The sequence below is a fragment of the Neomonachus schauinslandi genome, chromosome 8, assembly GCF_002201575.2.
Source record: "Neomonachus schauinslandi chromosome 8, ASM220157v2, whole genome shotgun sequence".
In the NCBI taxonomy this organism is placed as follows: Eukaryota; Metazoa; Chordata; class Mammalia; order Carnivora; family Phocidae; genus Neomonachus; species Neomonachus schauinslandi.
Genome location: NC_058410.1, coordinates 97,418,279 through 97,442,410, shown reverse-complemented (window position 1 = coordinate 97,442,410; position 24,132 = coordinate 97,418,279). Strand labels below are relative to the sequence as shown.

The 24,132-nt window shown below is 40.0% G+C and overlaps 2 protein-coding genes across 3 annotated transcripts; one reads left to right on the top strand and one right to left on the bottom strand.

The window, feature by feature from the left end:
- Nucleotides 1-6,363: 6,363 nt before the first annotated feature.
- KLHL31 (kelch like family member 31) lies at nucleotides 6,364-23,753 on the bottom strand. Its single transcript, XM_021691999.2, has 3 exons — nucleotides 23,727-23,753; nucleotides 8,848-10,052; nucleotides 6,364-7,096 (listed from the first exon to the last, which is right to left on the bottom strand). The coding sequence occupies exons 2-3, from the start codon at nucleotides 10,017-10,019 to the stop codon at nucleotides 6,364-6,366; spliced, it is 1,905 nt and encodes a 634-aa protein (XP_021547674.1). The 5' UTR covers nucleotides 10,020-10,052; nucleotides 23,727-23,753.
- Nucleotides 15,904-18,139, top strand: LOC110582067 (protein SDA1 homolog). Of its 2 annotated transcripts, XM_044917375.1 has the most exons (2): nucleotides 15,904-16,268; nucleotides 16,380-18,139. In XM_044917375.1, exons 1-2 carry the CDS (start codon nucleotides 15,973-15,975, stop codon nucleotides 18,034-18,036), a joined length of 1,953 nt encoding a protein of 650 aa, XP_044773310.1. In that variant the 5' UTR covers nucleotides 15,904-15,972; the 3' UTR covers nucleotides 18,037-18,139. The 2 variants fall into 2 exon arrangements, with proteins under 2 accessions (XP_044773310.1, XP_021547673.1); XM_021691998.1 differs by having other exon boundaries at nucleotides 15,904-18,139.
- Nucleotides 23,754-24,132: the final 379 nt, after the last annotated feature.

Sequence of the window (24,132 nt, the reverse complement as noted above, 5' to 3'; positions counted from 1 at the left end):
ACTAGAGAGCACAAAACTTGGCAAGAAGTAAATGCCTGTGAATGTAATTGCACTTTGTTGGGTTGGCTCTGCCTGAACGTGAGTGTGCTGGGAATTCTGGTTCTTCACTTGCCCTGGGGAAACACAGCACCTTTTCACGACGGTATTTCAACAGTGTGCTTGGTACATGGTTATGTTCAATGAACATTTGCTACACAAGGAAAGAATTCTTTTTGCATACATATTTCCTTTGTTATGCAAAACTGTGATAGAATAAAACACTTCTCAACTTGGGACTCTGCAACAAATGGAAAGGTTGCATAAAGGTTTGGGAAGAAAAAAAATGGTTAGGGAAGAAGACTTGGGGGTCAGCTTACAGCCATTTCATTTCCCTTCTCTCTCTCTCCAAGGAATCCTCTCTTCTTATGGTGATTAAGAATAGATCCTTGCATTTTCCTCTTTTTAGACTCTCCATAACGTGTCTGTTCTCACAGACCATCGTGCATTGGGAACCTCCTCCTATGGCTGGAATGAGAGGAATTTAGTCACAGATGTATGATTTATAGTCAATATTGTTTTAGAAGAGGTAAAAAACAAGAAGAGTTTAGAGTACTCTAGAAGTAGAGGGACAGGGAGACCCAAGGAGGGAGGGATGAGGGGGTGATTCTGATACTGGACAGATTCCCCTGATGGTTTGTGGGAACCAGATTTATACCAACACTCAAGGCTTACCAAATACATTTAATGTATGCTGTAGACCTGTAAGAGGCCTGAATTGAGAAAAGGCTGCAAGAGTTGTCTGGGCTTATCCTTCAGAAGGGAAAAGGCAAGATACACTAGAGGAGTTGAGTGCAAGTCTTATGAGCCAGGAAAGGGAAAGAGGAGAAGGCAGATCCAGAGGTTGAGGGGAGGCAGTTTGCCTAGGAAGCTCTTTGCTCCCTGGGCAACCAGGAAGGAAGATGGGAGCAGTGGTTTCCAAAATGTAATCACTCAATGTGCAGAGATGATGCTATATGAAATCCTTTCTTCCTCTTGGACTCACTTGAAGTCTCTTCCTCCAGCTCCCTTGCATCGAGGTATGGCCATATGCCTATTTCTGGCCAAAGTGATATAGGCAGAATTGACATAGGTCGCTTCATACTTGGCTTACTAAAAATGCATCCTGCTCAGTTTCCCCCTCTAATTGATGGTAGTGATGTCTCCAAGATGGAAAAAGAATTTCTGAATGCAGAGCCTATGGTGATAACCTAAATGTGAGCACAAAGCAAAAACAGCCAGACACAAAGACGTTAAGTCCTCCATTCATATCACAGGACACTTCCCTCCTGTGGGTACATGTTGCAATGGTGGAGGTGGGGCTGGGGTACAGAGAAATGTTTGTTACAAAATCATAGTCTTGTTTCTTCCATTTTGACATATCACCCCATCTGGGTGAGAGAAATAGTAATTTTAAAAGGTGTTTTTTGGGGACGCCTGGGTGGCTCAGTCGGTTAAGCATCTGCCTTCGGCTCGGGTCATGATCCCAAGGTCCTGGGATCTAGTCCCACATCAGGCTTCTTGCTCAGTGGGGAGCCTGCTTCTCCCTCTGCCTGCAGCTCCCCCTGTTTGTGTTCCTGCTCGCTCTCTCTCTCTGACAAATAAATAAATAAAATCTTTAAAAAAAAAAGGTCTTTTTTGAACATTGCTTCTATAGCTCTGACTGAATATTGAGGCAAAATCTGAATGGTCATTTCTCCAAGATGAATCAGCCTGACTTTAAAAGGTGTTTCTCTGAAAGGGATAAGAAAATAAGCCATATAACCAGAGGCTACTGTATTTGTTCAAACGTTGGGGGAAAGTGCCTCCCTTCCTCACCACTCTTTAAGGAACATGTCTGGTCTGAAACTGAGTGGAAGATTGGCATTGGTATAAAGAATAATTCATCACAAAGTTACAAAGCTTGGAGAAGTTTAAGAACAAGTAATTGCTGCCATTTAGAATTTTCTAGAAATGACCGCCTCAACTGAGTGTTATTCTTTAACTACTAGATCAGATCAAAGATTGAGCATCTTATGTTGGTTACATTTCCTTTGCTCATTTGGAAGGCAAGGTGGAAGAGTAGGGCTGTGAGGGTTTGCTGGGGCAGCAATACAATTTCATTTCCTAAAATGTAGTTTCATTGAAAATGATGATGAACCCAAGTCCGTGCCGGGCTGGCTGTGGTCAGGGTGAGAAGGAGGCTAGAAACCACCACACTTAATCTATGATTTCTAAGTGGTCAGGGCTGAGATAGACCAAATGTAGGCTTTTGTCTGAGCTACAAGCAAGTCATTATTGATGTTTTATACATTTTTCTTTTACTAGTCTGCAAGCTATTGGAACAGCTCTTCAATTATTTGTCATTTCTTTTGTTGTTGTTGTGTTTTGTTGAGGTGAATCATCATGAAAACTAACTAGAGGAAAAAACCAAACACCCCAATCCTCATACAAAGGACACTTCAAAACTACCCACATTTGATCATTGACTAAGCTCTTACTGAATACAGCTTTATTGATAGTGATGAGGATACAGATACCACATACATTTTAGTTTGTTGTTCCTTATATAATACCAGAATGTTTTAAGCAAAGAATTTGTTTTGCCAGAATTTGCTGAATAAATGCAAAGGTTTTTTTTTTGTTTTTGTTTTTGCTTTTGTTTTTTAAGGAGTGTCCAAGACAAGTATTTTATATCAAATTCTCTGGGAGGGTAATTTTGATGGTCTTTACCCTCTGAATGTGCTGCAGGGTAAATCTTTAATGTTTTAGATTCTTTAATTCTTATAATTACCAAGGAGGAGTGTTTAGGTAATTGTGCCGTAGTTTTTACTGCTATGAAGAGACATACTGAAAAATAATTCCTTGTAATGCTGCCTTGTGCTAGAGAACGTATTCATCAGTGGCTCGGATGAGGACAGAGCTCATTCAGAGAACATTCATTCAGAAAAGAATGCAGAAGAGTCCTTCAAAGAAGATTACATAAACGTGTTTCTTTGTAACTCAGGGAAAAAATTAAACGAAGTGATTCTAGTTTCTTTTATCTAGTATCTTGCATCGATTTCTGAAGATATTTGGCCAAGATAACCAGCAAAAAATTGACCTTTTAACACTTACGTATTTCCAGGGAAGCCTCTAGTTACATGCATGTTTGTAAAATACACTTATTATAATTGCTACTCTGCCTTAAATCAGAACCATTCAGTACTTTCTCACTTCCTTCTTTCCCCAATTACACCTCTTCACTCGTAACACCCCACTACCATTGATTAGAATTATGTTAATCTGTACCATCACTGACTTTCTATCCTAGGCCAGTCTTACACCAGAGGAAGTAAACACAAAACTCATCCAATGCCACTGAAAGCAACTAGTGCGTCAGGGACAACAGCGGAGCACCAAGAGTCTAACTAAAAGCAGACAGACTACATTAAAGTCTTGCTTCCTCGAGACTTGCACATCAGGTCTCTGGCCCATTCAGAAAAAGAGAGCTTATCATTTCAGCTGCTGGGTAACCTGCTACTGCTCTGATGGACTGAACTGATGCTTTTATTTAATCACAGGACTTTGTGATTACAAAAATAATACGTCTTTTTTTTTTTTTTTTTTAAGAAAAATAAAAGGAGGTCCAGGGTTGGATCCTGAGGCTGGGAGTGTAGCTGAATGTAAGCTTAAAACACATTAAAAATGAAGTCGTTTTCCAGCTGGGAAACATGGACAAACTGTCACATTTTCTAGGAGCGATGGCTCCAACACATTATTTTGATTCTATAGACCTCCATGTCTTTCAGTTGTCAGGGAGGGATGTCCCAGGATATAACACCTTCACCCATCCTTATGTTCCATGCTCCCTACCAATTTGCTATGCCAGAAATTCCAGTATTCGAAATTCATACGGTCTTTATTTATTGACCTAACTGTTGAAACAGAAGATAGAACAGCAATACACCCAGGAACCTGATAAGCCCAGACGGGTGTGTTTTCAGAGTCTTCAGATAAACCATGTCGAAAATACGTTACATGGTCATTTCAAATGATTTATTCAGCTCTAACATGTCTTCAGTCTTATGTCTAGAAAGCCACTGCCAAGTCTGTGTACAACCTCTTACCAAGCTCTGAAGGCTGAAAAATCCTCTAGTTTCAATCTCTCCTCATTCTTCCAAGATAAAATATTACAACTGATTGATTCCTATTTCATTCCAAGCCTTAGGCCCTCCACTTCACAAAACCCCTAGGATCTCAGTGGGAGACACATCTACTAGTGTACATCAGAGATTATGCCCACTTATGACCTGTGATCCGTAATAAATCACCTATTTTTCTCTCAAAATTTATAACATACTACAGGCTGCTCAATTGTACAAGAATATACATTTATACCAAACTAAAAGATGTCATAGTCACCCTCACATAGGTTTTGTCAGTTGTGGCCAAAATAATTAAACATGAAAAGTTTATTTTACCAATGATGCTGCAAGGACAAAAGTTATGTATAGTTTGTACAGTGATAGCTCAAGGGGCTCAATGATTTAACTTGCTCCATGAACTACTTTCTCAGACAGCTTAATTTTCCAGTGTGGACAGAGAAGGAATCAAGGGAGTAGGTGCCGTTAGATCTGCTCCCTACCTGGAGAAGCTCCGAATGTTCTCTGTGTGTGGGAGGAAACAGCCCAGTGTTTTTACATTAATAATGCCTTGTTCTCAGCTTACAGTGTTGTACGCTTTACCAAGTGGTACCATTAAATACGCAGAGATTGAACTTTTCATGAGGGGCAATGATACAAAATTGTTCCACAAAGTGTACTATATGAACCACTTTTCACAGTTCAAATAAGATATTTTAAATATAAATATTGTAACTCTAGCAATAACCTATCTACACAAGGTAGGAGAAATGGGATTAATGAAAACCCAGTTAGATTTCCACATATCTCATGGTTAACCATTTAAATAGTTTTATTTTTCAAAACCCAATTGCACATAACCCATAATTGATAGGCCACGTCTCCAAAACAAATAAACCACCAAAGAATAAAGTGATAAATTATAAGAAAGGAAAATATGTATCATTTACTACAATCATTCCCTTGTTCCAAAACTTGGCAAATATGTAAGAAAAATGGTATCAGGTGGATACACTTTCATTTGCAAAGCTAATTTGGAGCAGATGACGTTAAAACATATAGAACAGAATGGGCATTGATATTTCCATGTGAAATGAATGTGTTAGAGTTTTAATTAAGAAATCAGGAGGATTGCTATGAAATTGGAAACAGTGACATTTACTAACAGGAGAAGCCGTTTATCCTGTTATTGCCAAACCCAAGAATTCCAAATGTTCTCTTCATTCTCATCCATATAAAAAATGGGGGAAATCAAATTATCGGCATCAGATGCATAACCTTTGGGCTATATAAGCTTTAAGTTAATGGTCCTTATGGCCATAGTCTTATTTGGTGTTCTTCTTGGGGCTTATATCAGGGTCAAGGTTGCATCTTGGTGTAGTTTTTAGGATCAGAGTAAGGCTCCCATGATACTCACAATTCCTTTAATAGGGGACAAAGGTTAAAGTGCAGATACTTCTAGGAGAAACAACAAAATGACCTAAATTTACACCATAAGCTAAATGACTAGTAGTTCCTTCTTTGAGAGCAGTTTTTTTCATAGCAAATACCCTGGGGACTGAGGCACAGAGGAAGAGAATAAGGGATAAACCAGAGGGATCAGTGTGACAGTCCCAGGGCGGAATCCCTGTTACTTTCCAGTCAAACTTTGTTTTAAGCTTTATGACTATCATGGGACGCCTTTCAATATTCTTTACTCTCATGTGTGGAAAAAGAAACTGCATTTAAATGTAGAATTAAGTCTTTACGGATATAGATGGACTTCCATTTTAAAATAAAAGCTATAAATAAATACTTTTAACTTCCTAAAGAAAAAGACGAGAGAAGAAGATAAATTTTCGGGCATGAAATTGCTTACTCACATAAGCTTCATGTGTACTAAAGGGTAGAAGAAAAATCTCAAATGTGGGTGTAACCGCTATCCATGAAGGGAACATGCCCCGGTGGAAAAGTGCCTACAACGAATTCTGTCTGCCACCCAGTGGCCGCTGAAATAAATGCTTTCTTTTCTTTGTTGGCCAGGGCCCTGTATTCGGCTTAAAAAAAAAAAAAAAGAAAATAAATAAAAGACACAGAGGTAGATTACGCCCGCCACACCAGGAATTTAAAACTACCAAGACATACGCCTCGATATAGTGTAAGATACAATCACTGTAGTAAATGTTATATATTTTCCTTTTCGCTAACCGAAAGGTAACCCACGAACGCCTATTCGCCCTTCCTGCGTCCCCGCATCTACCTGGGTTCAGATACTGACTGGCACCGAGGACACCGAGCTGGCTCGGGATTCCCGGGTCACGCTGTTGGGCATCGAGAGGGTGCAACAGGACACGCCCACGGTGGCCTCGGGCAACTCGTCGTCCTCGGTCCACTCGTTGAGCTCCGGGCTGAAGCACTGGATGCACTTCTTGTACTTCTTCTCGCCCTCGTTCCAGCCCCCCAGCAGGTAGGCGCGGCCGTGCAGCGCCGAGGCGCCCGCCGTGCTCACGCCCACCAGCAGCGGCGCCGCGTAGCTCCACTGGCCGGTGGCCGGGCTGTAGCACTCCACCGTCAGCACGTCCACGCGCTCCCCGCGCGGCCCCAGCTGGCTGCCCCCCATCACGTACACCCTGTCGCCCAGCGTGACCGCGCAGTGCCAGCCTCGGGGCGTGCTCAGGCCCGGCAGCTCCTGCCACGAGTCGCCGGTCGGGTCGTACGCGCACACGGAGCGCGAGTACGCGCTGCCGATGTACCCGCCGGTCACCAGCACGCGGCCGTCGGTGACCGCGCTGGCGTGGCAGCAGCGCGCCACCTCCAGGGGCGTCTTGGGCTGCCACTGATTGGTGGAGGGCACGTAGCACTCGAGCGAGGCCAGGCTGCCCTCGGTATTGCGGCCGCCCACGGCGTAAAGGAGCCCGTTGAACACGCTCAGGCTGAAGTGCGTGCGCTTCTGGTTCATGTTGGCCAGGTGTATCCAGGTGTTGAAGCGGGGATCGTATCTGAAAATGGCAGAGCAAGTGTGACAGCCTTGTTGGCGGCAGCCAGGGAACCCACGTGACTCCACAAACCATAGCGTGGAAACTGTGACCCTCTTGATGCAAGGAGGCTACGCTACGCACAGAGCGCAGCTCCGCACCTGGAGGCTGGTGTTTGTTTCTCAGCCAGTAAGTGTGACACTTGATAAAGACAAGACGGGCATTGTGACTCCCCCTAGTCCCGTTTATAAAACCACTGCCTTTATCGGGCCTCTTGGAGAAGTCCCCACAGAGACCAAACTGTCAGTCCCTCTTCTTCTATACTCCACACTGTCCATCATCGGGGAGGGCTTATGAGATGCGCTTGCGGGGAGGCGGTGGAAGCTGGGTATTCGTGGCAATCAGAAAGGGAACACTGCCACATTTAAGTCAGTTCCACACATCTTCAGACACCAGCCATTCCTGGCTCGTTCTTACTGCTTAATTAAGATAGGAGTTGGCTAATTGGATTTCTCCATGTCTCGCAAACATGTTCTCATGGATACACCTGACCTGATCACTGCAACAGTAAAGCTAAGTCACTCAACCAAGTCTTCTGTTTAGAATGAGATCAATGGAACTCGTGTCCAAAAGCATCACCAGAGGCTTAATTTGATATTTCTCTATTTTCTAGCACTTATTAGTAGGTAAGATTTTTTAGCTTAGAGATATATATTTTCAGTGTTCTATATTACAGTTATTATACCATAACCACTGAAATCAATACTGCAAAAACAGTTACTTGAATACTTAACAGAGTTATCAGCAGGAGGAAAATAAGCAGTCATAGGAAAAACTGTTTTAACTGTTCACATAGTTCCAAAGTATTGTAAACACAGACCTCCCTGCATTAGTTTGATGTTCATTTTCCTCCCATTTAACTTCCAAATCAAAACTTAACTATACTTATAAATTAAAGGGCAAAAATAAGTCAATCGTTTGGATTCATTTAAATGACACACAGACATATAATGAAATAATAAAGAATATTTTCATGATACTTTATAAATTTTAAGATCTTGCTCATTAGTTATGTTCGACTTTGTATTTCTACCATGATATAAGCATGACTTCCTGACATTTCATATATATGAGAGTGTTTTTTATTATAAATATACAAAAACAACATGGCATTTGAATTCCATTTTCTGAAGGATATATTATACCTTTACTGTTTCTACATGCATCAAAGATATTGACATTTTTTATAGTATTCAGTCTTCAAAAAATATTTAGAACTAATTACCTGCCACATTTTTAATGATCTCATTGTATTTGCCAATTATGAATCTGACAGTCATTAGTAACAGTCACTTAAAAGAAATTTTGTATTATTTTGACCTTTCTTACCACTTAGTGTTAAAAACTAAATCTGTATCCAGTTTCTTTTCAGAAAAACAGTGTACTGTGAAGGGCACCTTACTATAAATGAGAGAATGTGTACCACTCACTTGTGGTACAACTTGTCTAGGTATCAGATTTCTCACATGTAAAATCAGAATAACCACATCTTCCTGGCTCATTTCATAGGCTTATTCAGAAATATAGAGTGCATTTTATATAAGCATATACTTCATGTAATGTGGACTATTGTATATATGAAATGTGGCATTATTATTATTATTGATTTACTGAGCCAATGAACTAAGCTAACAGGCAGGACTCATTTACTTCTATGTCAGAGCAATTTCCTCATAATATTGAACCATTTCAGTTCCTAATAAAGGATCAAATACCTGCAAAAATTGCTGACTGCATGCTTGGCTTGATTTCTTGCATCATTCTGGTCTTCACCACCGGCCACATAAAGAAACCCGTCCATCACAGCCACACACTGATTAAAACTCTTGGCTGGCATTTCTGTCAGCTTGCTCCATCCATTTTCAGGGTCTCTGTACAGGATGTCTCTACTAAGGGACTTCTCAGTAAGGCCTGGACGTCCCCCAACAGTGACAAGGACTCGACAGCCCCCGCGGATTCTCGTGCGCCTAGACTGCAATGTGTTTTGATGATATGGAAGTAAGTGGTAATTCATAGCATCTACAAGAAGTTTGTGACAATCAGCATCTTGCATCATTCTTGGTACAGACTGAACATAGTTGACCAGGTCTTGTGCTGAGATGGTACCAAAGCGGATATTGCTCAGAAGATCTGCAGCGTATTTCACTCTCTTTTGGTCAAATTCTAACCATTTCATTGCAATCTGGAATGCTACTATTTCAGAAGGCAACTGTAAGTCATCATCTATAAGAAGTTCATTAATTTGCTCAAATGTAAGTTTCAGAAACTGATCTGATTCTGCAAATTCAAGGAAGTTATCCCGGATAAATTTTTGGGCTGCTGCTTTTGCATTTTTCAGGGAGTATGTTTCCGCAATGTTAGCAATGTACATGCAATTCTCAACACTCATCTCTCGGATCAGAAAATCACTGCACATCTTTACAAGGGTATGGATCTGAAGATAGACAGCAGCAGAAATAATGCTTCCTATTGTATACAAAGAGAGCGTCAGCTTTCCGGTGTAGGCGTATGCGATGACAGTAGCCAGGCCCAGTGGTGAGATATCATTGAGATCCACCCTTTGGGTAGATGGGTCTTTTTTTAGGATGTTGTAAAAGTATTCACTGCACGAAGCCATCACTGACTTGTGAACGTCAAAGGACTTTGTTTTGGTGCCAATAACTAGGTCGCAAAGGAAGTTCTCCTGCCTCATTTTACTTAAGCCTTCCAAGAGGTTGGGGCCATAAGAAGCATCTGTTAATTCAGAAGAAATACAGCTAAGGCCATTGCCTCCCTCTAGGAGCCCATTCAAAGTATTTAGTTTGTTTAGGGGGCTATCTTCTACGATTATGGTCATCTCATTGATATCTCCTTTGCTCTTTCTGACAGTCTTCTTTTTGGGGGCCATGTTGGCAAACACACTGTCACAGGCAAGAACTTGCTAAAAAAAAAAAAAAAGCATGGTTTTATTTTTTTTACTTTTTTTTTTATTATGTTATGCTAATCACCATACATTACATTTTATTTTAACGGTGCTTTGGACTTTGAAATGCTACATTGAGAAACTGTTCTTTTTCACAATAGTTTTTAAATGACATAATGTAGATTAAAACTCAAAGTGGATGTAAAGACTTACATTAAACTAAATGCACATTTTATTGACGCATCAAGCACTGAAGACAATTCTAGAAAGATTTATATTATCAAACGAGACCTCTCAATAGCTATACTGCTAAGTCATTTTATGCAGAGGAAGTGACCAAATACTCTCTGATCTAGCTGTACAGCAATTCTAGAATAGTAGTTAAACAACATTTAAAGGGCTTAGTTTACTCTCCTGAAAAAGTGAATTATAACTCTGAAGTTTTCCTCAAAAAAATACTAAAATTCAGGAATCCATGTAAAATGTATATATATCAGAATAACTGTGGAATTTAAAAGTCAATAGGTACGGACTTGTAGCAATACATTTGTTCAACTGATTTCCACTCTACATAGTCACTAAAATAACTTCCAGATGGATGAAATCTCTAAATCACACTCTCACACACACATACACACACACACACAAAAGAACTAGAACAAAGTAGGTTTTTTGTTTGTTTGTCTTAATTTTAGGGTAGGAAAGGCCCTCTTAAGCATAACCCAAAATCCAGAAGCCATAGGGGAAAAGACTGAAGTATCTGAATACAAAAAAACAAAAAGACAAGAAAACAAACCCCCCAAAACTTCTATAAAACAACATCAACTATTTAAAAGACAAGCAATTGATAGTGAAAGATGTTTGTAACATTCTTGACAGATAAAAGGTTAACTGACATGTTTACAGAGCTCCAATAATTAATTAATAAGGAAAAGGTAATCCAATTAAAAATTATCAAAGACTGTGACTAGGTAACTAGGTTGTTCACAGAAAATAAAATAGAAATAGTTGATAAATACTTTTTTTAAAGCTAAACTAATAATCAGGGAACTGTCAACTGAAATACAGAGATCTTTTTTATTTTTTTGTGGACACATTCTGCATATCAGATGGTTAACATATTTTTTAACATTCACAATAACAGATATTGCTGTGGTACTCTCCATACATTATTGATGGGAGTATAATTGATACAGTCTTTGCTTTGACATTAAATCTAAATCTAGGAATGTGCTCATAGAGATATATCCTCATAAAGATATATTTATATGGATAATAACCATTTTTCACTATCAATGTTATAAATATTTGAACCAGTTTTTTATTTATTTGTTTGTTTTGAGAGCGAGAGAGTGTGAGTGAGCAGAGGAGGGGCAGAGGGAGGGGGAGAGAGAGAATCTTAAGCAGACTCCATGCCCAGCGTGGAGCCCAACATAGGCTCAGTCTCATGACCCTGAGATCATGACCTGAGCCAAAACCAAGAGTTGGATGCTTAACCAACTGAGCCACCCAGGCACCCCAATATTTGAACCAGTTTTTAAACCTGTATGAAGTGGTCTGAACCTTTAAGGTAGCTCTGAGCAGCTTTAGTATTAAACAGACTTGAAATATATTAAGTTTAGCAAATACATGCATAGCCCTTAAAATATCATTGATTAAATTGTTTTAGAATTTTTCAAAATATTGAGCATAGTCATCAGAAAATGTAATACTTGGACTTTTTCAATGGATTTTACTTACAGCATGGTAGTATTCACTTTTTTGTGAGATTACTCTTTTTTTTTTTTTCATTTTTAAGATTATAAAATCAGTATGTGTAAATTCAACAATTCACAGTTTGGTATATATTATTCCAGATAATTTGATATGCTTATACAAACTCGTATCTGCACATTTTTGAGCAGTGGTGTGCTGATAAATCAGCTCTCTAAGAGTGGGGGAGCCCTTATTTGTAAGGTGTGGATTTCTTTGGGCAAATACACTTATTGTAGTTGATTTTAAGCTCTCTACTGCTTAACAACCAGCTTGTCAAATTCCTGAAGGTGTAACAGTTGGTTCTCATGAGCCAGTACAAGTCAGCTTCAGCATACCACTCTATGAGAACTTACATCAAAGCATGTTTATGCTTTATTATTCAGCAGTTTGCTTTTTTCACCTAGCAGTAACAATGTACCTCCTCCCATATCAGGACACATATAAATTTACACTATTCTCTCTAATAGTTGCATAGTATCCCATACTAAAGATATATAGAACTCATGCTATTCTTTTCCTACTGATGGACACTTAGGTATTAGGTGTTTCATGGTTTATTGAAGGGTGTGTGTATGTATGTGTCTCTTTTAAGTCACACTGTTGAGTTCATCCTGAAGGGTAAAACTTGGCTTTGATCTCCCTTGAAAGGCCCTTCAATTTAATTACTGGAATGTATGTTTAAAAATTTCATAACCTTTCTATTGTGTTTGTCCTTATTCCTTTCCACATGGAAGAAGCATAGCAAGTAGGTAGGAAACAGAGATCTATCTCTTTGCCAGGGCTTTTGTCTTCCTCATTAAGCTCAAATTGTCATATTCATATTTATATTTGGTTTACAGACTGCAGCACATTTGTCCTTCCTCATTCTTTCTTGCAAGCAATGCCAGATGCAACCTTACCTTATGAAATAGATTTTCAACCCACCATCAGTTTAGTCTTCAAATGCATTTGACTTAGGTGGTAAGTGTCCCCGTGATGGACTTTTCTGGGGAAAATTTTAAAAAATTTTGTTCAGCAAGCAGTTATCAGACACCTCCTGCTGTGTAGGCAGCACTGTGCTGGAAATGATGGAGCCATACAATATGTAAGTTATGGGAGACAGACAAGACATGATAAGTACAAAATGGTAACAAGTAACTAGCAAGCACAGCAGAATATATTTTTTTTAAGCATCAGTTTCTACCATCTGGAGTAGAAGCACCAATGTGTCTTTGGGAAAAGTCTTGTCTATTTTCCTAGAAGAACCCCTTTGGAGAAGTTTCTACTCATGTAGATGTAGGGCTCATAACCACTCATTATTTTGAAGGAAATTCTGAACTTGAGGAGTAACATGGATGTTTTAGACTGAAATGGTAAATATTCTGTTTATCTATCATTAAATGATTACAGTAGTCCCCTTTTTATCTGTGGTTTCGCTTTCTTCAGTTTCAGTTACCCATGGTCAACTGTGGTCAGGAAGCAATCAATGATCCTCCTGACATATCATCAGAAGGTCAATGGTCACAATGCCTACATCATTCCCCTCACTTCATCTTATCATGCAGGCATTTTATCATCTCACATCCCCACAAGAAGGGTAAGTACAGTACAATAAGATATTTTGAGAGAGAGACCACGTTCACCTTTGATTACAGTATGTTGTTATAATTGTCCTATTTTATTATTAGTTACTGTTGTTAATCTCTTACTGTGTCTAATTTATAAAATAAACTTTATCACAGGTATATATGTATAGGAAAAAACATAGTATATCTAAGCTTCAGTACTGTTTGCAGTTTTAGGCATCACCCCGGGGGGCTTGGAATGTCTCCCCTGTGGATAAGCGGCAACTCCTGTTTTCATTGGCAGCACACAGGGTGGTATTTAAATATTCAACAACTGACAAAACGGGGCACCTACTAAACGGTATGGATTCATAGGTTCTGGAGCTGGGTTCCAGAGGATTCCCTGGAGGACTCTGGGTAAGTTTTCAGTTGCTGGATAATAGTGGGGCCCAGGGGCTTCTCAGAGAAGGATGGAGGGGTGGGAGGGATTCAGGGGGAGGTCAGGGCAGCAACTACTTGGCTGTTTATTTGCCCATTTACCAACTCTGTACAGAAGGATCTCTATTTTAACAACTGGTATACTGTACCGAATCATTCTTGTCCTTGGGACAGGGTGTAATTCTGAGGTTTCTGGGGAAAAGAGAGAATCTGGCCTCGACAACACAGCAATATGATGGGGCTAAGGAGACAAAGGACCAGCAGGGAATTCCAAAAGAATCCAAAGGTGAACTGTAGGAGCACTAATATATGATTTCCAGTTTCAAATCTTCTTTTTCTACATTGTTATTCTCCTATATCAGACTTAATTGAGGTATCCTCAGGTATCCTTAATTAAGTTTGATAAATTGCTGACTAGCTCACTCTGCCTTTAGGAATATCATATAGTATTGTTGGGAAGACCCCAGCCTCTGAAAGACCACTTAAGTTTAGGAAGGAGCTCTAGGGAGTGAGGGGGTGCGCATGGATTAGTGGGGGTAGGGGGAGAGGTAGGGGGAAACTACCAAGGGTCTATAGGGAGTGTAAAAAGCAGGATGATTTTGTAGAGGAGTCAAGAGTTGGAAAAAAGAAATAGCATAGGATGAATCCCCCTACGCCTGCAAGATTTTGGGGGGTTTTTGGTGGGTTTTGTTTTTTGTTTTTTTGGGGGCTTTTTGGTGGTTTTTCACCTAAGAGCAGACTGCAATTGGTACTTTACAGGGCAGCTACAACTCCAACAGGAAGTATCGCTGCATTGAAGAAGCAGAGGATAGAGTTTGTGGCAACCACATCCTCTGGAAAGTGAGCTGGGAATTTTGGAAAAGAGAGATCTCAAAAGGGAAAACTCAATGGAAACTTAAAGCTTCAGGAAGGAATGAAGAGCATCAGAAATAATAAATATCTGGATGCATATAAAAGACTTTTTTTCCCCTCTGAACTTCTTTAAAATGCATATAACTCTTCAAAGCAAAACTGATAACATTGTCTTGTGGGGTTTCTAACATTTCTAGATGTAGCACATATGACAATTACAGCATAAAGGATGGGGTGATGGTAAGTGAATCTATACAATTACAAGGTTTCTATATTTTATGTAAAGTGGTAAATACTAACTTTTGTAGCTGTGAGAGTTTAACTTTGCATATTGTAATCTCTAGATTAGTGCTGGCCAATAGAAATATAACATGAGTCACATATGCGATTAAAAAATTTCCAGTAGTATGACATTAAAATGTTAAAAAGAAACAGGTGAAATTAATTTTAATAATATAGTTTATTCAACCTAATATCTACAGAATATTATAATGTCTATATGTAATTGGTATAAAATTATTAATGTGATATTTTACATTTTTTAATCCTAAGTCTTCAAAACACAAAGTGTATTTATATTAAATGAGCACAGCTCATTTTGGACCAGCTACACTTTAGGTGTTCAATAGCCACATCTGACTGATGACTGGTAATGGACAGTAGAGCCCTAAAACAACCACTCAAAGAATGCAAAGTATAGCTGAGAAACCAATAGGTAAATTTAAATGGAATTCAAAAGAGGGCAGCAAAGTTGGAACAGAGGGACAAAAATTAGAGGAGACAAAAAAAAAAAACCCTCCAAATAATTTAATGGTACACCTAAATCCAATTGTATTACTTATTGTATTAAACATTGTAATTAAAAGACACAGGTTTTCAGGATGGATAAGAAAGGCAAGACCCAAATATATGCTGTCTACAAGAGATTCACTATAAATAGAAAGACACAGATAGGTAAAAAATAAGTGCGTACAAAAAGATTTACCATGGAAATAGGAGACATAAGAAGACTGGAGTGGATATGTTAACATCCAGGTGAAATACACTTCAAGAAAAAAACAATTACCAGTGATGAAGAGGGAATTTCATAATGATTAGAAGTTCCAATCATCATGGGATATAACAAATAGAAATGCATATGTGCAAATAACAGACCTTCAAAGTTATGTGAAGCAAAACAATGTGACTGGATTAAAGGGAGAAATAGGCAATTCCTCAATTATATTTGAAAATGTTAGTAACGGTCTCTCGACAAAAAACATCAGTAACACCTAGCCGACACGGTTGGTGGTTGCCGGCGGTGTGGGGTTTCTTAAAACTGTTCCCTGCGGAGCCAGTCAGCAGCCAGCATGTCTAACAGAAACAATAACAAGCTGCCCAGCAACCTGCCGCAGTTACAGAATCTGATCAAGCGGGATCCGCCAGCCTACGTCGAGGAGTTTCTACAGCAGTATAATCACTACAAATCCAATGTGGAGATTTTCAAATTACAACCAAACAAACCTAGCAAAGAACTGGCAGAGCTGGTGATGTTTATGGCACAGATTGGTCACTGCTATCCAGAACATTTAAGTAATTTTCCTCAAGAGCTGAAAGATCTTCTCTCCTACAATCACACTGTCTTGGATCCAGATCTTCGAATGACATTTTGCAAAGCTTTGATCTTGCTGAGAAATAAGAATCTCATCAACCCATCAAGTTTGCTAGAACTCTTCTTTGAACTTCTGCGTTGCCATGATAAGCTTCTGCGAAAGACTTTATACACACATATTGTCACTGATATCAAGAATATAAATGCAAAACACAAGAACAATAAAGTGAATATAGTGTTGCAGAATTTCATGTACACCATGTTAAGAGACAGCAATGCAACTGCAGCCAAGATATCTTTGGATGTGATGATTGAACTCTACAGAAGAAACATCTGGAATGATGCCAAAACTGTCAATGTGATCACAACTGCATGTTTCTCTAAGGTCACCAAGATATTAGTTGCTGCTTTGACATTTTTCCTTGGGAAAGATGAAGAGGAGAAACAGGACAGCGACTCAGAATCTGAGGATGAAGGACCAACAGCAAGAGACCTTCTAGTGCAATATGCCACAGGGAAGAAAAGCTCCAAACACAAGAAAAGGTTGGAAAAGGCTATGAAAGTGCTCAAGAAACAAAAAAAGAAGAAAAAACCAGAGGTCTTTAACTTTTCAGCTATTCATTTGATTCATGATCCCCAAGATTTTGCAGAAAAACTACTAAAGCAGCTAGAGAGCTCTACAGAGAGGTTTGAGGTGAAAATGATGCTCATGAACCTCATCTCCAGATTGGTGGGAATTCACGAGCTTTTTCTCTTTAACTTCTATCCATTTGTGCAAAGGTTTCTGCAGCCCCACCAAAGAGAAGTAACAAAGATCCTTCTGTTTGCTGCCCAAGCATCTCATCACTTAGTACCCCCAGAGATCATTCAGTCAGTGCTCATGACTGTGGCCAACAATTTTGTCACCGACAAGAACTCTGGGGAGGTCATGACAGTAGGAATCAATGCTATAAAAGAGATAACAGCTCGATGTCCTCTAGCCATGACTGAAGAACTTCTCCAAGACCTGGCTCAGTATAAAACACACAGAGATAAGAATGTGATGATGTCTGCTAGAACTTTGATTCAGCTCTTCCGAACACTGAATCCTAAGATGTTGCAGAAGAAATTCCGGGGTAAGCCTACAGAGGCCTCCATAGAAGCAAGAGTGCAAGAATATGGAGAATTAGATGCTAAAGATTACATTCCAGGAGCAGAAGTTCTAGAAGTTGAAAAAGAAGAGGATGCTGAAAACGACGAAGATGGGTGGGAAAGTACCAGTCTCAGTGAGGAGGCAGATGCCGATGGTGAGTGGGTTGATGTGCACCACTCTTCTGATGAAGAACAGCAAGAAATATCCAAGAAGCTCAACAGCATGCCCATGGAGGAGCGGAAAGCCAAAGCTGCAGCCATTAGCACGAGCCGAGTTTTAACTCAGGAAGACTTCCAGAAAATCCGCATGGCCCAAATGAGGAAAGAACTCGATGCTGCCCCAGGGAAAGCCCAAAAGAGGAAATATATTGAAATCGATAGTGATGAGGAGCCCAGGGGTGAGTTACTTTCTCTTCGGGACATTGAACGCCTTCATAAGAAGCCAAAGTCTGACAAGGAGACAAGACTAGCAACGGCAATGGCTGGAAAGACAGACCGAAAAGAATTTGTGAGGAAGAAAACCAAAATGAACCCATTTTCCAGTTCCACAAATAAAGAGAAGAAAAAACAGAAGAACTTTATGATGATGCGATATAGCCATAACGTCCGGGCAAAAAACAAGCGTTCCTTCCGAGAAAAGCAGCTGGCACTACGAGATGCACTTTTGAAAAAGAGAAAAAGAATGAAGTAATCTCCAAGCAAATTTTCCATTCCAAGAAGAATGCTAAATTTGTATCATTATTTTGAAAATTAATCAAAAATGTTTATTTACATTAAAAAGTCCTGAAGCGCTATATTGTGAAAAACATAGTAAAAAAAAAAAAAAAAAAAAAAAAAAACATCAGTAAAGGTATAGATTATCGAACAACATTATTAATCACCCTGACTTAATTGATATTTCTAGAACATTACACCCAACAAATGCAGGATAAAAATTCTCCTCAAGTGTACGTGGTACACCAAGATAGACCCTATGCTGGACCACAAAACATGTCTCCATGAATTTAAAAGCACTGAAGTCATACAGAGTATGTTCTCTGATCATTTAGATGAAGTGGTGTTAGGATGGGAAGGTTTGAAGATAATAGGAGTCTTGCTGGTCCTGGTACCAAACAAAGGATTTTTAAGAGGAGTGGGTATGGGAGGGAGAAGGTCATTAGAAGTAGAGGAAATGCCTCATGCTGAAGCAGGGAGCCATGACTCAGCACGGTATGCGCAGACTCAGCTAGCTGAGTCATGAGGGAGACAGTGGGCGGGCCTATTAGGCCAATACATAAAGGATGTTGGATGCTGGGAAGGGCTTGAACTCAATAAATTCCTTTATGATCAAGAAGGATTAAGAAATCTCCAGGAAGGGAGAAGACAATCTGAGGCCCTAGTGAAATCCGTAGTTCTTCCAGGCCTTCCTTCTCTTATTTCCTGTTGCCACTTTTTATTTCCTGTATATATATATATATATATATACAGTTGACTCTTGAACAGCACAAGTTTGAACTGCGTGGGTCCACAATAAGTATATTGGAGATTTTTTGGGAGATTTGCAATAATTTGAAAACACAGATGAACTATGTAGTCTAGAAATACTGAAAAATTAAGAAAAAGTTTGGTCTGTCATGAATGCATAAAATGTACATAGATACTAGTCTATTTTATCATTTACTACCATAAGATACACACAAATCTATTATAAAAAGTTAGATTTTATCAAAACTTAGGCATACAAACACTTACAGACCATGCATGGCACCATTTATAGTTGAGAGAAATGTGAACAAATGTAAAGATACAGTATGAAGTCATAACTGCATAAAAGTAACTGTAGTCCATACTATACTACATAAGAATTTTGGAGCCACCTCCTGTTGCTATTGCAGTGAGCTCAAGGTTTGCAAATATTCTCTTAACATGCTGTGGGACCCTAATCATCTCTGCATAAAGAGTTTGTCTCCCCAGTAAATTGTGTATGGCAGTAGTTCAGTTTTGGGGGAGTCAAAAGTTATATGCAGATTTTTGATTATGTAGGAGGTTGGCGCCCTGAACCCCCATGTTGTTCAAGGGTTAGCTGTTTATTATGGATATATCATTTTATTCTTTAAATGCTATTTTAAATAATATCAATTAATTCAATTAATTTGATTTTAATATTATTAATTTTTTTAAAAGATTGTATTTTACAGTAATTTTTACGCTCAATGTGGGGCTTGAACCCACAACCCTGAGATTAAGCGTCACATGCTCTACCTACTGAGCCAGCCAGGTGCTCCTACTAACACTTTAAATAATATTTTAATACATACATTTTTAAAATAAGAGAGGGATTTTAGAGCCCTCAAAATCAGTTTGTAGAGGTAACTGGCTTCTTTGGCTCTAGGGGAGGAGGAGGGAGAGAAACAGGAGACCGTTTAAGAGACCACATTCCACTTCCTAGTGGCCATATTTTCCCAGAGATGCTCGCAAATTCAATCTTTCTTTACTAGAGCTGCCACTACATCCTTTTCCTGGGTGTGCACCTTGGAGGTGAGACTGTATATCCACCTGCCCAGGTGTTCTTAGTCTGTGCCCTGTTCCTCCAATCAGGACACCACAGCCCCCTCAGAGAAGCCTGAGGATCAGTCATCCCTCTGAGGCTGGACAAATCTAGGATATAACCTAGACATTAAGTAATAAATTTTGAAAGCATCCCATTCCTATTGATTCAATTATATATTAATTCAGAGTTGGATGAGGGTTTTAGTTATTATTTTTTTAAAGCTTTTTTCTTTTTCTTTTTTTAAAACTGAGTGAGTGCCTTGTGGCCAGCTGCTCAGGGATTCTCCAGGCTTGGTAGCAGGGCAATCACCATGGATACCATTCCCTGGGCAGGGCTTTGACTGGGGTCATGGTCTGCGTGGTGAGGAGCACACAGCCTTGCTGAGGTGCCCATGGCCGGGAGAGTTTCAAGACTGTTTCTCTGTTTTTCTTAAAGCACAACAGACTTGATTCTCCCTCCCCATCCAGCTCCAGGGAGCTGCAGGGCGGGGGAGCCCTCCCACCGGGGGATCAAAGAAAGGAAGAACTATACACACTCCCTGAGACAGCTACAACTTGCACTTTTCACACAGCCCCTACCATAGTAAGACTTGCTGGAGAGAGGACCAGCTATGGCAGAGGAGGTGGTGTAATGGGATGAGCAGCTATTTGGAGGCACTGCAAATCCTTTCCCATCCCTTTCCTTTTTGGGTGAAAGAAAAGACTTTGCACAGGGTGCAGAGGGTTATAGGAGGCTCCCTATGCTTCCAAACTATCCCTTCATTCTGTGCAGAAAACCCAGAGAATTCTCTTTCTCTGACCACAGACACCACAGCCTCCTTCCCTCTCTGCTCCATCCAGGATTACCCAGAGCAGCCTCTTGGGTTCCTGGAAGAGCTGCCCATGAGCAACTAGATAGAAGGGTAACAGAGATGCACCTCCACACTGTCCTCCCATTGTCCACCACAGATCTTGGCTCTCGTGTCATTTATATTACGATAGTGTCATCATACATTCGGCATCCAATAAACAGCTGGGCAGTCATGTGAGCCATCGCATTTTTCATCGTCTTTTGTATTTACCAAATTTAAGTACATTAATAATTATTCCTAAATATAAATCACCGAGCATGAATCTATATTATGTATTAATTGTAAACTGTTACCTCCATTTCTAATTAAAATAATAATTATATTAATTTATTAATTGAGAACTTACTGTGTGTGCTGAGCCCTGGGTTAAGTACTTTACATGACTTTGTTTATTTTTTTTAATTTAAGCATCACTGAAATCTGAAAAGATGGTTATATTATGTTCATTTTACAAATGAAGAGATTAAGATTCAGAGAGAGTTTAAAAACATATCCAGGGTCACACAAGCAGCGTGCAATGCATAGTGGAGCAAAGACTCAAACCCAGATTGAGTCCTGATCCCCATAATCACCTCCCTTAAAGCCAGGGTAGGTTAAAATCTGTGGCAGGTTAAAAAGTTAGCTCTTTCCAGCATGAGAAGACAGAGACTGAGTGACACAGACCTGAGGTTGTCAAATAAAAATTTGGATATAGAGAACATGAAATGGTTCTTTGTAACTCCAAACACTGAAATAAGAGAATTGCCTTTTCGAATGTAAAACAAATCTGAGGATGAACAGAACCTGTGGATTTCTTAATCCTGTTATGGGTAGTAAAGATAGAAAACTTTCGGGTAAGCCAAAAATAGAAATAGGTTCAAGGAGATCCTGCATGAATTTGTTGATCAGAGCACAAGCACTTCCTTTTAAGTGTTGGGTTGAATATGAAATTATCAATTTTTGTTTAAAAACAAACATTAATTCCATATGGTTCAACTTAGCTAGAGGCTCATGTCTGGCTTTTATCTATAAAGTATACAGAAACTATGCACAAAGTTAACTGTAATTCCATTCACCAAGGCTGGATACAGGACACAAGGATCCAGTGCTAAAATTTTTGGTTTGGGTTTTGTTGAAATTTCAGGAAAATAGCTCTTTCTCTTCCTAGTCTTTTGTATGTTTATGTGTTGGGGGGTGGTTGGAAATGTAATTTTTCAGATTCATGTCTCTTTGGTTGTCACAGAACTGGAAATTGGGTTTTAGTGTTCTTTTTGCTTTAACCATCTAATAGACCTATGGCAAAACATCAATGAATTAGAAATTCAGTTTAAACATCTGTCAGATGAGGATATGTGTACCTTTCAGTTCTAAAACTTGACACAGTGTTAAGAATAAACAGCTGGCTTTTGCTGCCAGAATTGTCAAAGTCTGGTCCTAAATCTTTTCTCCCCTCAATATGGTTTTTCAGAATCCTAGGATCAACTCTATCAGATACAGATACACCAACTGGGACAGGATTCTTCACCTGGGAGGCATGCAGCGGGGTCTAGGTTGCCAGAGTTAGCCAATAAAAATACAAGATGTCCAGTTAAATTGGAACTTCAGATCAACCATGAGTCATATTTTAGAGTAAGTGTATCTCCTACAGTATTTTGGGACATACTTATACAAAAAATTGGTTTGTGGTTTATCTGAAATTCAAATGTAGTCTGGGTGTTCCGTATTTTATCTAGCTACCCTGCTTGGGTTTTAAGTGAGTCCATGAATTCCATGGAAATTTCTAGAATATTATGAAACATGTTATGCATGTGTGTTTATGTGTCTTCTTCTGTGGAGTGGGCCTAGAGTTTCCACGAGGTTCTGAAAAAGACCCCTGACCCAAAATAAACCCAGAACCACTGGGCTGAAGATGGTGCAGACAAGAAATGGTGACGTAATTCTACTCTCTTTGAGGATCAGGCAAGTCCCTGTGAAAGAATTACCCTAGAGAGAAGCTCCTCTTGGCCTGACACAGCTCTCAGATGAAAATCTCCTACAACTGATTATAGAAAAGAATTGCCGCTTTATATTTAAGAACATTCTCTTTTCTGCCGCCTTCTCCCCTTGCCTCCTGGGAGAGCCTCTCCACAGGGCAAGCTGAAAAGCCATGTGCGCTCAAGTGTCACTATCATTCTCATGCCAGAATGAGCTGGGATCCCAGAATGTGTCCTTGCCAAAGGGGCAAATCAGCTGCGCCTTCCCCCTGTCCTGTCACATTCCAGTCACTGCATCTGTCCCAGCTCATCAGCACTGACTCCAGGAATAGAAACACTCCAGCTTCTGCTGCTTGCCATTTTAAGTTAAGTCCAACTTAAGGGGGGTTTCCCACTTCACCGTTTCACTTCTAACATAAAACAGAGGTCAGGATAGCCATGGGTGCACATCGAGAACAAAAACTCATTTTATGGTTAAGTAAAACACGTGTTCTTTTTATAGGGGGAGTTTCTATTTTGCCAATAGGAACATTTCTGGGAATTCGAGGCGTTCTCTGATTTTTGTGCTACCAATTGAGTTGAAACTGATTGTATTTCATCTAAACATTATCACGTACTAAATGTTTACATGGTTCCTATAAAAATGAAGATGGAATTCCAAACTTTGTGAACAAAACCTGCAAATTTTACTTTGTCCCTCCTTTCTCTATAAAATGAAGGAATAAAAACATGCATTAGGCTTTAGAGATGGAAACTTATTAATGGACATGACAAGTAATTTTACTTTCTAAAGGCATCCCTCTCATGCATTTCTATTACTATGACATTCTCCTGATCTCTGGCATTCCTTACATTTCGAGAGAATGTGTGCTGGCTCCCAATTTCAGATCCAGAACATGAGCAACGTGGCCCGGCTGTAGACTGCCTGTCAGCGACATAGCTCCACCACCACGAGCTTGCGGACACCTCCACCCTCTCCCACCCACACACCCATATGCACCCTCAATTCTAGAAGACAGGGATTGGAGATCGTGGCCCCAGCTCCTTACCCTCCTGTGTGGCGTCTGGACGTGTGATGATGAGTTTTCAGCAGCAGGCTCCTCTTGGGAAGCAATCTGTGGAGAGAGAGGGAGAGGGAGAAGGAAAATGTGGTAGGGAGCCACCAGCAGCCACCTGATGAGTCCCAGCAGCAGCAATTTCTGGAGCGACCCTGGGCGGTCCCAACTGGATGAGGCAGCAGAGCCCACGCTCCCCCAGCCAGCCTGCCACAGAGTGGGCGCTGCAGTCCCCTCTCCCTCTTTGGCCTTCAACTCCAGGCCTCCTGGGGCAGAGGCGGGGCTCTGGTTGGTGGAGTGGGGTTGGGTTTCTTGGCCTGCTCAGTTGTTTAAAAAAAAAAAAAAAAAGTCAAGAGTCAGTCACCCTGGGTGGGAGGAAAAGAAAATTAATTAGGTGGGA